Here is a 13,391-nt window from a genome sequence, read left to right on the forward strand (position 1 = left end):
GGCCTGAGTTATAAGGAGATGGTCAGGCTAGGTCTTTATTCCTTGGAACATAGGAGAATGAGGGGCGACCTTATAGAAATGTTTAAAATTATGGGAGGCACAGATAAGGTGGATGGTAACAGTCTTTTTCCCAGGGTAGGGGAGTCCAAATCTAGGGGCATGGATTTAGGGTGAGAGGAGATAGATTTAAAGGGGACCTGAGGAGCAACTTTTTCACACAGGGAGTGGTGAGTATGTGGAATGAGCTCCCAGAGGAAGTAGTTGAGGCAGGTAGAATAGTATCATTTAAGAACCAGTTGGATATAGGTGGGGCTTGGAGGGATACAGGCTTAACGCAGGAAATTAGGACTAGTTGGGTGGGCATTGTGGTTGGCATGGACTCATTGGGCTGCAGGGCTTGTATCCATGCTGTATTGCTCTATGAGTCTGTGGCTCTAAGTGTTTGTAGAGCTGTTACACAGGACCCAGCCCATCAGTGTCTAGTAGCAGCAGGATCTTGGATTGTAATCCTTCTCCACAAATCCTTTGCATTGTTTGCACTAAGCTTCAGTGCATCCCTTAGCAGGTGCCTCTCCAGCCTGAAACATGCCATGCAGTAGCACTCCCTTACAGACATCTGGTTGTACTGGCTGAATAACAAGCTTCAAGTTGGCCAAAGTGCATCTTTCACTTGAGTTGATGTTCCAGCAGCACTTTGTCTTGGGAACAGCCATAGGCCAGAGAGTAATCTGTTACACTGTTGCTCAGGATGAACATCATGAAGGAGCACCATCTCCATGCGCTCAGTGGTCCCAAGCAACTGTAAGGCAAGGAGCCTAAGATCACAGAATTGGCACTTAGGTGCACAATGCAGCAAAGTTGCCATCAGTGATCCCCATGGACAAAGGTGTAGTATGGAAATTGGTTGCGGCAGATTCTGTGGCCAAAGCATTTATGTCCCAGAGGGAACACTTTAATTCACATAGTGACACTGGCTTGCTGATGGGTTTGCTCCTTGTTTCATGAGGAGTTAAAAACAAATGCCATAAATGGCAATTTTTGTCAATAAGTCTGAGATGAGTGAATTATACATTGGTGCTGTCATTAAGTGCCTTTATGTAGAAAATGGCAGCTAAACCAGGGTAAATAGCACCTGGAAGTGCCAAGTTCAATGTTTTGATTGGATGAGATGTCTAATGGAAATAGGCATATTAAAATATAAGGTTTTTTATATGTGATATGCATATAAAAATACATGCTAATGGATACAATTTCTTTTATATATTTTCTAGTCTGTAAAGGATACACCCCAGAGGTGACCTCATGGAGATATGTAAGACAATTAAGAGAATGGCAAAGACTGGGGCAATAGGTTCAGACAAATAAAATGGAAGTGTAAGACAGATAGTACTAGTTTTTTTCATCATGCAAAGTTAATACATGGGATAAAATAATGGGGCAAAAACTGGAAATATCAAAGGTGGAAGTTAGATTTGATTTCTTTAATTTCCTGCAGAGCAGCTGAGATTAAACGGATTCTCTTTAAATAAAAAAAAGTAAAAGCAGCTTTTTTTTGTCTAGGTTATTCTTGATAATTCTGCTGATCTTCAAAAGCACTGACTTATGATTGACGCAGGCCCTGGAACACGGGGCTGCCATTTCTTACCTCATCCAAAATAGCTGCTCCAGATGAGTATCTGGAATCTTGTATCCTGGTTATCAATAACTAGAGCTGTCAGTCTCTGTCACTGGAGTTCTAGACAGCCAGTCAGCCTGCAGTTGTAGCCTTCCATTAAGTAAGGCTGCAGTCTCGCTCTATGGTGTAAATGCCACCATAAAGCAAGACTGCCGCCTTACTTAATGGAAGGCTACAGCTCCACCCCTTGTATTATCATCCCTCCCAGGAAAATTGTAGCAGAGAGACTGTACCTTTCACTTGTCTTTCATCCCGAATATTTTTTTTCTCTCGTGGCCTTGTGTTCGAGGTTAAATGAAACAGTGACTTCCTACCCATTATTGTCTAAAAACAAAATTGACATACAGACGCTAGATGCCTATTTGAGATTATGGATGACTAAAGGTATTTTTCAAACAGAAAATTGTACTTAACTGTGTAAGGGTCACTGAAGTGAGACCTTGTAGAGCTTTAAAGGTTATATGCACTGATGGAAATAACCATTGATGTATTGTGAAGTGTGCCATTGGTTAATACTTATATTCACCAGCAACCTTATGACATTTTTCCTTATTACATTGCGGAATATTTTTCCCCTCCTTTGCCACCTAATAGAAGGGTGGTTCCAAAGGTGCAAACTGATGGTATTGCATCTAAATGACACCAAGTGTTGGTTGGCTTTCACAAGCCTGAGATTTACCCATTCTGGAAAATGGTAAATAAAGGTGAGAAACTTGGCCAGACTTTGGATCCAGTTGTAATTAAATCATTGCTGAGCCGGGAAGTACTCAGAAAATCAGGTAGGGTTTGCAGATGTTTCAAGTCATCAAAATAAATTGAGATAAAACAAGTGTTGAGATGCAATGAAAGAAGAGAGGGGAGGGAAGGATGGAAAGTAGATTAAACATCAAAGGGATGATGATGCAAGGTGAAAGGATTTTGTAATGGGACAAGAAACAGAAGCTGAATCTAGATGGGAACAGCAGAATCGTTATGCAAAGGTGTAGGGTTGAGACTCGAATGTTGTACTTGAATTGAATGATGAGGCTCTGCTCCACAAGCTTTCATGGAGCCTTGTAAGAAAAGTGTAGGGGATCAAGATCAGAGAGGTCACAGTGGGAGCGAATAAAGAGTCAAAGTGACAGGTGACCAGAAGCAGATGTTGTTTCACAGAGTGGCAAGTGAATTTGCATTTGGTCACCCCAATTCCAATGTAGAGGAGATTACAGCAACAGACATTACAACATTCAGGACTCAGCACTGACTTGAACAGTTTCAGGCAAGAGTTCTGCTATTCCCACTCGCATCTCCTTTTAGAGGCATTCTTTTATTTTATTGCTTTCTCATTTAACACTGCCTTTTGCCATGTTCCACTGCCCCTTTGTCATTTAATTTCTCCTAACTTCTCCCCAACTTTCCCTTCTGTTCTCTTCTCCCCCTTCCTTTTATTAAATATTAAAATCTATTCATTTCTATTCTTTTCCAATTCTGATGTAAATCATTGACCTGCTATGTTAAGTGCATTTCTTTTCCATTCCTTGCTGAATATTCCCAGTGCTCTCTGTTTTTACTTCAGATTTCCAGCATCCACAGAATTTTACTTCTCTATCACTGTTGAACCTGCCCTACTTCCACTCTATCAATGGAATTGAGGGCACATGATCGTCTGCCAAGTTAGTACCCCTGTTTGAAACTGTGAATGACCCCATTGTGTTCTGAATACACGTCTATCACATTGTTCCAAATAGAAAACTGAAGAAACCTTATAAACAGTCGCATGTTGATGGCAATCACCTTATTTTGACTATCCTGTCCTTTTAAAACTGAGTTGCAGTCAGCCTGAAAGTCACTCCCATTTTTAACATACTACCACTCTTCTCTGTTGCAGGCAGATTTGAGATGTTTTCAAAAGCATGGAATAATTTAAGCATTACTGCAAAGTGCATTGATCAGCAGCGTATGCCTGTAAAGAGCAATGAACAGCAAGAAATTGTGACAATTTAATCATAATAACTATGCATTCCTAAAGAAATGTAATGTCAGGATGAAAATTCTGCTTTGCTCAACATTTCTACATTGTTTTGAGAAAAAGATGATATATTTACCACTTTTAATGCTAGGAAAGACACCTTGAGAGACTTGAGTGAAGGGCAAAGACAGGGTTGAAAAAAGTGAAAAGAAAGATAAGGAAAAAATGATTATGGGCAACAAGACAATAGCAAATTGACTGCCTCACATTGCAGTCCTGTTTTTGCTATGGCAAAAAAAAATTGCAAGGGGTGAAAAACAACTGCTGTTGCTTATATTTGTGGAGGGTGATTTTTGAGGCATACTAGGTTGTAATATCAGTTGTGGCTCAGTGACAGTTGTGGGTTCAAGCTAGCATAGGACTTGAGCACATAACCTAAGTTGGCACTTTAGTCCAGTTATGAGTGAGTATGAATGACTCAGTTGCAAGTGCCTTCTTTTGGATATAACATTGAATTGAGGTCGTTCCTGCCCCTTCAGGTGGATGTAAAAGATCCTATGGCACAATTTTAAAAATGGATGCGGGAGTTCTCCCTGGTGTCCTGATCAACATTAATATTTCCACCATCACCTCTTACTAGTGATTTGGTCACTTTAGTTCATTGCTGTTTATGGGAGTTCCCTCTCTTTAAATACCCAGCTGTATTTCCTACATTTTAAAAGGTTAAAATATACCAAAATACAAAAACTTTGAGTAGGTAAATGGAGTCTACTCTTCTTCTATGGAGTTAAAACAGGATTTTGGGGAAGGGGGAGTTTTAATACTTTAGACTTTGATTTTTTTTGGAATTTAGTTACATCTTACAGTTGGCATTAAGCAGTTGATTAGATGACTGTTTACAATTAGTTGCCAGCTAATTACTGTGTGCAGGCTGACTCATGTCACTGGATTTCTAGCTACAAAAGTACAGGAGTGTTTAGTTTGCATGGAGCCTAGTTCCAGGGAGTACTATTCCATCAGAATATGAAACTGTGGGATGATCAAATACACAATGGCCTGGCACCTCAGACCTGTAGAATGCAGATCCTGTATCATGTGGAAACTCCTCTGTCCTCTAGAAAAGCAGATGAGGACATATCATCAGCTGCAGGGGTTTTAGAGCTTGTGCAACAGCTAAAGTCACTGGACCATTGGTGAGGATGATTAGAGTCAGAGAGTTGTACAGCACAGATATGGGCCCTTCGGCCCACCACATCCATGATGCCCCTTTTTCCTATCTACACTAATCCCATATGCCTGCACTAGATCCACATCTTTCTATGCCTTGCCTTTAAGTGACTATCTGAATGTCTTTTAAACATCATGATTGTATATAACTCTGCCAACTCCTCTGGCAGCAAGTTCCATACATCAACAACTCTCTGTATAAAAAAACTTTCCACACAAATCTCCTTTGAAACTCCATCCTCTCACCTTTAAACCTATGCCTTCTTGTTTTTGATGCTCCTGTCATGGGTGAACACCCTATCCTATGCTTAATACAATTACATATACCTCTATTCGGTCACCCCTCAGCCTCTTTCACTCCAAGGAAAACAAACTCTCCCCATAACTAAAGTTGTCTAATCCAGGCAACCTCCTGGTGAATCCCCTCTTCACTTTCTCCAGTACAACCACATCCTTCCTCTCGTGTGTCGACCAGAACTACACACAATGTTCCAAGTGCGGTCTAATCAGTGTTTTGTAAAGTTGCAACATAGTGTTTCAACTTTTATACTCTGTGCCCCAACCTATGAAGGCAAGCATGTCATATGCCTTCTTCACCACCCTGTTTACCTATGTGCCACCTGATTGCTTTGCAAATAGCATGTGTCAAGAAGTGGTGACTTCGCAGCTCAAGATGTTAGAGGCAGAGAGAAACTGGGTGACTGGCAGATGGACAGAAGAGAGCAGGTGGGTTGTCCTCTAACCAATATTTAGTTGGGGAGAGGGTTCCCCGTGGAGCCAAGACCATGACACCATACTGCATTACTCCCAGTGCCAAGTGCCAATGGAGGAAAGTGTATATGAATGTGTGGTTGGAGAATAATGCAGGAGGGAAGATTTTAGATTCTTGGGGCATTCAGAGTGGTTCAGGGGAAGGTCGGTACTGTTCAGGCCTGACATGATATACTTCAGTTGGTCTGGGACCATTATTCTGATTGGCAGGTTTGATAATACCAAGGGGGAGAGTTCACACTAACATGGCAAGGCGATGAGAAGCTGAACAAAGATTCAAAAGGAATAAAGTTAAAGGGCAGGGCAGGACAAAAAAAGGAGTCTGACTGTGCTTAATGGTATATACCCTAAATGCAGGAAGCTTAGTCAATACCTGATATTCACATGAAAGTATAATGTTTTAACTATGACTGCAACGTGTTGAAAGATGGCCGGTTACTTGACCTGAGTGGGATACTTATGGTTGCATTCGTTAAACTCCCTTTGTCCTTTAACAGGGTTACCTGGACATCTCCTCCAGACTGACTGCTTAATGACAAGCTGCAGGGTTTTCAGATGAGATGAAGTGGGGAATAAAAAGTAGTAAGGATGGCAATACTGGTTAAAGAACTAATTGCAGCTTTGATAAATAATGCAATGTTAGAAGGATGATCAGATGAAACTGAGTGGACTGAAGAACAAACGATGGGGCAATCACACTGTTGGGAATATACTATAGACCTCCATTCAGCCTACTGTTGGGAATTTGCTGTAGACCTCCATTCAGTTCATCCTCCATTCAGTTCATCCTCTTTCAAAGGGTATGAAAGAGCAAGTGCAGAGGCAAATTTCTAGCAGTAGTTGAGTGAAATTGAAGAAAGTCCACAGATGTTTTGAATACAGTCAAAAAGAGTAACGAAGGAAAGAGTAGCGCAACTACGGATCAGAGAGGTGACCTATGTGTGTAGGTGTTTTTATTATTAGAGGGCTGATGCTATAGTTTGGAAGAATGAATTTGAAATATTGGATGGGTAAATATAGTAAAGAGGAAGTATTGAGGAGTTTATTGTCATTGGAAGAGGAAAAATTGCCAGGCTTGGATAAAATATTTCCCAGGCTGTTAAAAGAAAGGGTGGAAATTGCTGAGGCTCTGACATTATCTTTCATTTTTTTCTTGTCTCTAAGGGTGATGCCAGAGGATTGGAGAACTGCTAATTTTGTATAAAAAGGATGAAGAGATAAACCAAGTAATTATAGGCCATTTAGTTTAACATTAATGCCTAGCAAATTATTGGAATTAATTCAAAGAAACAATATAAGCATTCATTTAGAAAGGTACAAATTAATCAGGAACTGTCAGCATGGATTTGTTAAAGAAAAGTCATGTCTGACTAACTTGATTGAATTGTTTCAGCCAGTAGCAAGGAGGGTTTATGAATGCAGTGCATTTGATGTAGTGTACATGGAATTTAGTAAGGCTTTTGACAGAGGGTGTCACAGTGGTGCAGGTTCTAGAGCCGCTGCCTCACAGTGCCAGAGACCCGGATTCAGTCCTGGCCTCAGGGTGCTGTCTCTGGGAGTCTGCATGTTCTCCCTGTGGGTTCCCTTTAGGTGTTCTGGTTTACTGAGGGTGGCACAATGATGCCATTTCTGATTAATTTGTACCTTTCTAAATGAATGCTTATTTTGTTTCTTTGAATTAATTCCAACAATTTGCTAGGTATTAGTAGAGCCCCTGCCTCACAGTGCTGGATACCAGGGTTCAATCCTGACCTCAGGTGTTACCCGGGTGCAGCTTGCATATTCTACCTGTGGCCCCATGGGTTTCCTTTTTGTGCTCTGGTTCCCTCCCATGTCCCAAAGGTATGTGGGTTGGTACATTAAATAGCCACTGTAAATTGCCCTTAGTGTGTATGTGAGTGATAGAATCTGGGGAGAATAACTAAAATAGGGCTAACGTAAATGAGTGGTTAATGGTTGCTTAGACTCAGTGCGCCGAAGAGTCTGTTTCTGTACTGTGTCTCTCTATGAATCTATAAGACCTCACATGACAGGTTAATGAAAAATGTAATGCGACATGGGATCTAAGGGAGAGTGGTAATTAGCTCAAAAATTAGCAAAGTGGCAAAAAGCAAAGGTTAGTCGTTGACAGGCGTCTTTGTGACAAGAAGGCCATCACAAATGGGATTTTTCAAGACTCTGTGCTCAGTTCCTTGTTGCTCATTTTCATATATTAATGATTTTAGACTGAAATATAGGGGCTACATGAAGAAGTTTGCAAAGGATGCAATAATTGTCTGTGTGGTTGACAGTGAGAAGAAAGCTTTAGACTTAAAAAAGACATAGATAATTTGGTCAGTTGGGCAGAAAATTGGCAAATGGAAATTAATCAAGAGAAGTGAGATCAAGGCAAAGAAATGTACAATAAATGGGACGATGTTGAGACAGAATGTAAGAGCACAGCATTTATGCCAGCACAGTGAAAGATGCAATTTAGACCAAACCTTGAATTCTTGCCCTCAGTTCTGGTACCACGTTGCAGGAAGGTTGTCTTTGTACTGTAGAGGTTGCAGAAGAGATTTACAGTAATTGTTAGGACTGGAAAAATGTTAGCTGTGAAGAAAGGTTGGGAAAGTTAGGGTTGTTTTCTTTGGAACGGAGGAGGCTGAAGTGAAAGTTTTGAGGTACATAATCTTAAGAAGAAGGGCCTAGAAAGAGTAAAGAGGAAAGGCATTTCTGTTAGAGAGGGACCTAAGTTCAGGGTACATAGATTTAAGGTAATTGACAGAATGATTAAAGGTGAAGTAAGGATTTTTTTTTACCCAGATGTGGTAGTGGTCTGGAGCTTGCTGCTTGAAAGGGTGTAGGGGGCAAAAACCTGCATTACAATTAAAAGGTATTTGGATTTGTACTTGAAGAGCCAGAACATGCAGGGCTGCAGAGCTGGTGCTAGAAGGTGGGATTCAGCTATGTGGCACATCATTGTCTGTCATGGACGTAATTGCAGAAAAGATTCTTCCTATATTGTAATTTTCCATGAATCTATGATTTGACCATTACAATAAACACTTTATGCCTTGTAGTAAGTTTATTGTCAATGAGATTTCACATTTATGAACTGACCAAACTTTTTGTTTTGCCTTTTTTACAGGAAGTGTATACAGAGAATGCACCAGAAATGGAACATGGGCTTCTAGAATCAATTACTCCCACTGCGAACCCATCTTGATGGAGCAAGTTAGTCTTATGTGCAAGTTTTAAAATCGTGAATTGTAGCAGATCTTCCATCGTAATCAGTTCTGTTTATTTGAAGGCACAGATCCCATTTATCATTTCCAAGCCATGAACTAGCAATTATGGCCTAGGTAGGGGTTCCAATCTTCATCTATTCTTGACATTATTGTCAACGGTAAAGAACCTTGGTGCTCAATTCTCCCTTACTTCACTTTCCCACCTCAGTGCAGGAGCCCTGAGCTGAAGCTCTGAGAGCTGTTTGGATCCAACATCTCATGCACTCCATGCTTCCTCCTAATTTTACTCATTGTAGCCTCCTCCTCCCAACCTATCATCACTCTTCACTAATCATGATCCACCTAACCCCTAACCTTCCAGTCCTCTCGATCATCTGACCATCTAACTCTCCCACCCAATGGAGGCCTCAACCTTCAGGACATCTCATAGAAGGGTACCAGTAGATCTCCATGTGTAACTTCTTTTAATTTTTTTTAAAATTTTATTAATTTTATTTACAGCGTGGTAACAGGCCCTTCCAGCCCAATGAGTCCACGCCGCCCATTTTAAACCGAAATTAACCTACCTGTACATCTTTGCAATGTGGGAGGAAATCGGAGCACCCGGAGGAAACCCACGCAGACACGGGGAGAACGTACAAACTCCTTACAGACAGCGACGGGAATTGAGCCCTGATCGCTGGTGCTGTAATAGCGTCGCACTAACCGCTACGCTTGTGGGAAAGTTTACTCTCTGAGAACCAAAGTCAAAACATCATTCACATGAATATTGATAATTCACCATCTAGCCACATTTAGGTCCATTTAATTCACTCTCTGCCATTCTGGTAGGACCAATAGTCAAATTCTTGTCTGATTGTTGTAATTCATCTCTTTCAGTTAATTTATTGGATTCAGAATTAACATAAGAATCTTAGCTGCTGCAGTCTTTGAGAGTTATTTCTTAGAAATTCAATTGTGTAGTGTTATTTTTCAGTGTTTGTGCAATTGAGACTTAATTTCTTTTCCCAAATTAAAATGTGTTAAGAGCCCTTTCTGAGTTGTTTCATATCACTTTGGATATTTGACTAAGGATCTCCAGGCACGAGTCACACTTCCATACCTAACCTGTTTGCTGTGTCAGTCTTGCACAGGATGACAGCATTCCTATACAGTGGGGGAACTTGGATAAAGTTGTTCACCCATAGCCAAGCACTCCCTGGAGAACTATTTCCTGTAGCAAAGGCACAGACAAGTCCCTTACAAACGTCCCATCTCTGTACCATCTTCTCCCACTCTATCATCACCCTCCCACTCACCCAATTCACCTAACCTAACCCTCCAAACCTTTTGAACGTCTACATTCTGATTTCCCGCCCAAAGGTGGTTGTGGAAGTTGGAAACCTCAGTCTCCAAACTCACCAACACCTAACCAGGCATTACCCCTCCCCCCACCATCCTCAGAACCCTCCATAATCTTTGGCCGTGACCATTTCCTCCTCAGCACCTATCTCCCCAAACTCCTCATCTTAGACACACAATTTCTCAATTAACCTACCTTTGAAATGTGGCTACATAGAAATAGAATAAACATACATTTAACTTAAATAGTTCCTAAAGTAGTTTCTTTTTGTCAAACAAAGTAGACGTACCATGAACTAAGCTTAAACAACATGATATTCATAGAGCTGCCAACCTTCTAGCAAAGCATTAGAAGCATCATGGTTTCTTTTGTTTTTTACTGGAGTAGCTTCTATGCCCACTATAATTATCTCTGTTAAGTCTTCAGTTTAGTATTAGTGGTGTGTCAGCTAGGAAAGCATTACTATTTATCAAGAGATATTGCTTTTGGACATGGTTGAGTGAGGTGCAACTGTTATTTTTTGAACGATTAGCATATTTTGCTTCATCTACATGGGGCAAAAATCTGGTCTTATGAACTGAAAAAGAATCAGACCTCATGGATTCATTTCCAGGGGATAATACTTGAGCAGAGGATGTAATTATAGGCAACCACATGCTAGAAATATCTTTACAATAGAAGACAAAGTTTAGTGACAGTTTCTCAAGGCAGAAAATCAATTAATGTTACTCTTTACAGGATCAGTTAGCCTTTACCTGAATTATGTAGATATAATCAAGAATCATAGGAAAAAAGTTAAAACTTACCCAGAGATAGAAGTGACCAAGATGATTCTAGGTATCATGGATGTAAGTTACAATGGTCATACTATTGTTCTTTGGGCCACACCTGGCCAAGACTTGGTGATATACTACATTCAACCTTTTGCCAATACAAATAGCATGCATTTATCCTACACCTTGTTTCTTGTCCATCAATGAGTTGTCAAGTTATACCGATAGATTTTTTTTCTTTACCATATTTATGAATTGATAACATGTTTCAGCAGCTGTTCTGATTCCCTGCTGTAGAACCTCAGCGTATTTTGCTCCCAGGACCAACAACATTAATGGCTGGTGTCACTGCTTCTAAGATGCTTTTGCTGAAATTAAAAGGGACTGCAGAAGTTCTTTCATTAGATCTATCATATCATAACTTGATGGCAATACAGTATGTAATGAGTTGCATCGATTCCTTACTAGACAAGTACTATTAAGATAAAATGATCATCAGATTATTATTTTGCCCACTAACATTTTTCTTGGTTGTGTTATCATGTTTCATTAGATTTCATCGTGTATAATGTCAGAGTAGGCAATTTTGCCATGTATTAGACTGCAGCATTTCAATTTTTATGTACTGCTTTGTCATTACTTCCACTCCTCAAGAATCCTTCTTATATCAATGTTCAATTAGTGTAAACCTGCTTCTGAGTTGACAGTAGAGCAGAACAGTGACACAGAACTCAGTTCTCTGATTTCCTCCCACATCCCAAAAAATCTGTGCGCTGATAGGTTAACTGATCACTGTAAATTGCCCCTAGTGTGTGGGTGAGTGGTAAAATCTTGGGGGAGTTGATGAGACTGTGGGAAGAATGGCATGGGATTAGTGTAGGTGGGTGCCTAATGGCTGGCACAGACTCGGTGGGCTAAAGGGCCTGTTTCCATGATATATGGCTCCATGACTCTGGACCCAGATCATGGGTTCAAGATTCACCCCAGACATATTTTTGCAGTGTGTTACTGTTAGAGATTTTTGTTTTAACATGGGATGTAAAAATTTACTTTATCCACCTGCTCAGCTAGATGCAAACAAATATATACCAGAAGGTGTAACTTTCTGTTCAATATTGTGCCCTTAAACTACCGGACTACGAACAAAATAACCAGTCATTCATATCACTGCTGTTGATCTGACCTTGAAAAGAGAGAAATAATGTGTGAGAAATATGGGAAAAACAAAAGGGAAAGACTGGCCAAAGAGAAAGGATTACAGGGACTAAGATTGGGAAAAGAGGGCAAGAAAGGAAAGAACACATGTAAGTGAAGTGGAAGAAAGGGACAAAGTTAAAGCTGTGGGAACAGCACCAGAAAATTTATCAGAAAACCAAAGAGTGCGTGCATTAGAACAAAGGGGAAAATAATAATCTCTGTTTCTCATTACATGTCAGACTGTGATTTATGGATTATATCCTAAATTATCCTGTTTTAAGCACAGAATCAGGAAGCATTTCAGAAACGAAAAATGAGCTGTTGTTGGAACTCAGTGGGTAAGGCAGCATCGTGAGACCAAGCGCAGACTAGGGAACCGCTTTGCCGAACATCTGCACTCTGTCTGCCATGGCCATCTGGAGCTCCCATTTGCAAGCCATTTAAATTCCTCTTCCCATTCCCACACAGACCTCACTTGCATCCACCTATTGCTTGCCAGCTCTTGCCCCACCCCTCCCCCTCAGCTTTTTATTCTGATTCTCTCCCTTCATTTCAGTTCAGATGGAGGGTGTCGACCCGAAACATCGACTGTCACTTTTTCTCCACAGATGCTGCTTGACCCACCAAGTTCCTCCAGCAGCTCATTTTTTTTTCTCCAGATTCCAGCATCTACAGTCTCCTTGTGTCAGCATTTCAGAAAGTTAAATGTCATCATAAATCTTCATTCCTACCAAAGCCTATGCGCAAATCAGAACGTGTAGCATCACTATAAGACAGGATTAGTGATCACCATTGCAGTACAATTGATAAATTTTAAATTTCATTACCTACTGAAATGGGATTTTCATTATAATGATTCAGGTTGAAAAATAAAGCATTGAGTTTTTAATCACAGCTGGGAGGCTTGGCTTGAATTATATATAAGAACTAAGAGCATATGGGCTCAACCTGCTTAATCTCTTCTCATCTGCCAAACCCAGCATCTCGAGAATCAATCTTTGTTGAATTCCCTTTCTCACATGCATATTTTCCCTTCAGTCGGGAGATCTATACACAAATCCCAGGTGTGGGCTCATCAGCTCTTGGATAACTGGAGCAAGAAGTTTCTACTATTCTACTCTTCTATTCAAATCTTCTTGCAATAAAAGCCAACAATCCCTTCCTAATAATAAGCTAATAGTGATAAATGTCAACATATTCCTGCCTTGCCAGAACAAATTTACATCTA

The 13,391-nt window shown here is 40.4% G+C and overlaps 1 protein-coding gene across 4 annotated transcripts in view; it reads left to right on the plus strand.

The window, feature by feature from the left end:
- LOC127574405 (corticotropin-releasing factor receptor 2) overlaps window positions 1-13,391 on the plus strand; it is a 163,561-nt gene that overhangs the window by 97,187 nt on the left and 52,983 nt on the right. For 2 of the 4 annotated variants that reach the window (XM_052023404.1, XM_052023405.1), the window contains one exon: window positions 8,752-8,837. The exons of the other annotated variants lie outside the window; for them this stretch is intronic. In XM_052023404.1, coding sequence (XP_051879364.1) covers window positions 8,752-8,837 — 86 coding nt within the window. The remainder of the gene's footprint in view (window positions 1-8,751; window positions 8,838-13,391) is intronic. 4 annotated transcript variants of the gene reach the window in all.

The sequence above is a fragment of the Pristis pectinata genome, chromosome 9 (genome assembly GCF_009764475.1).
Source record: "Pristis pectinata isolate sPriPec2 chromosome 9, sPriPec2.1.pri, whole genome shotgun sequence".
Lineage (NCBI taxonomy): Eukaryota > Metazoa > Chordata > Chondrichthyes > Rhinopristiformes > Pristidae > Pristis > Pristis pectinata.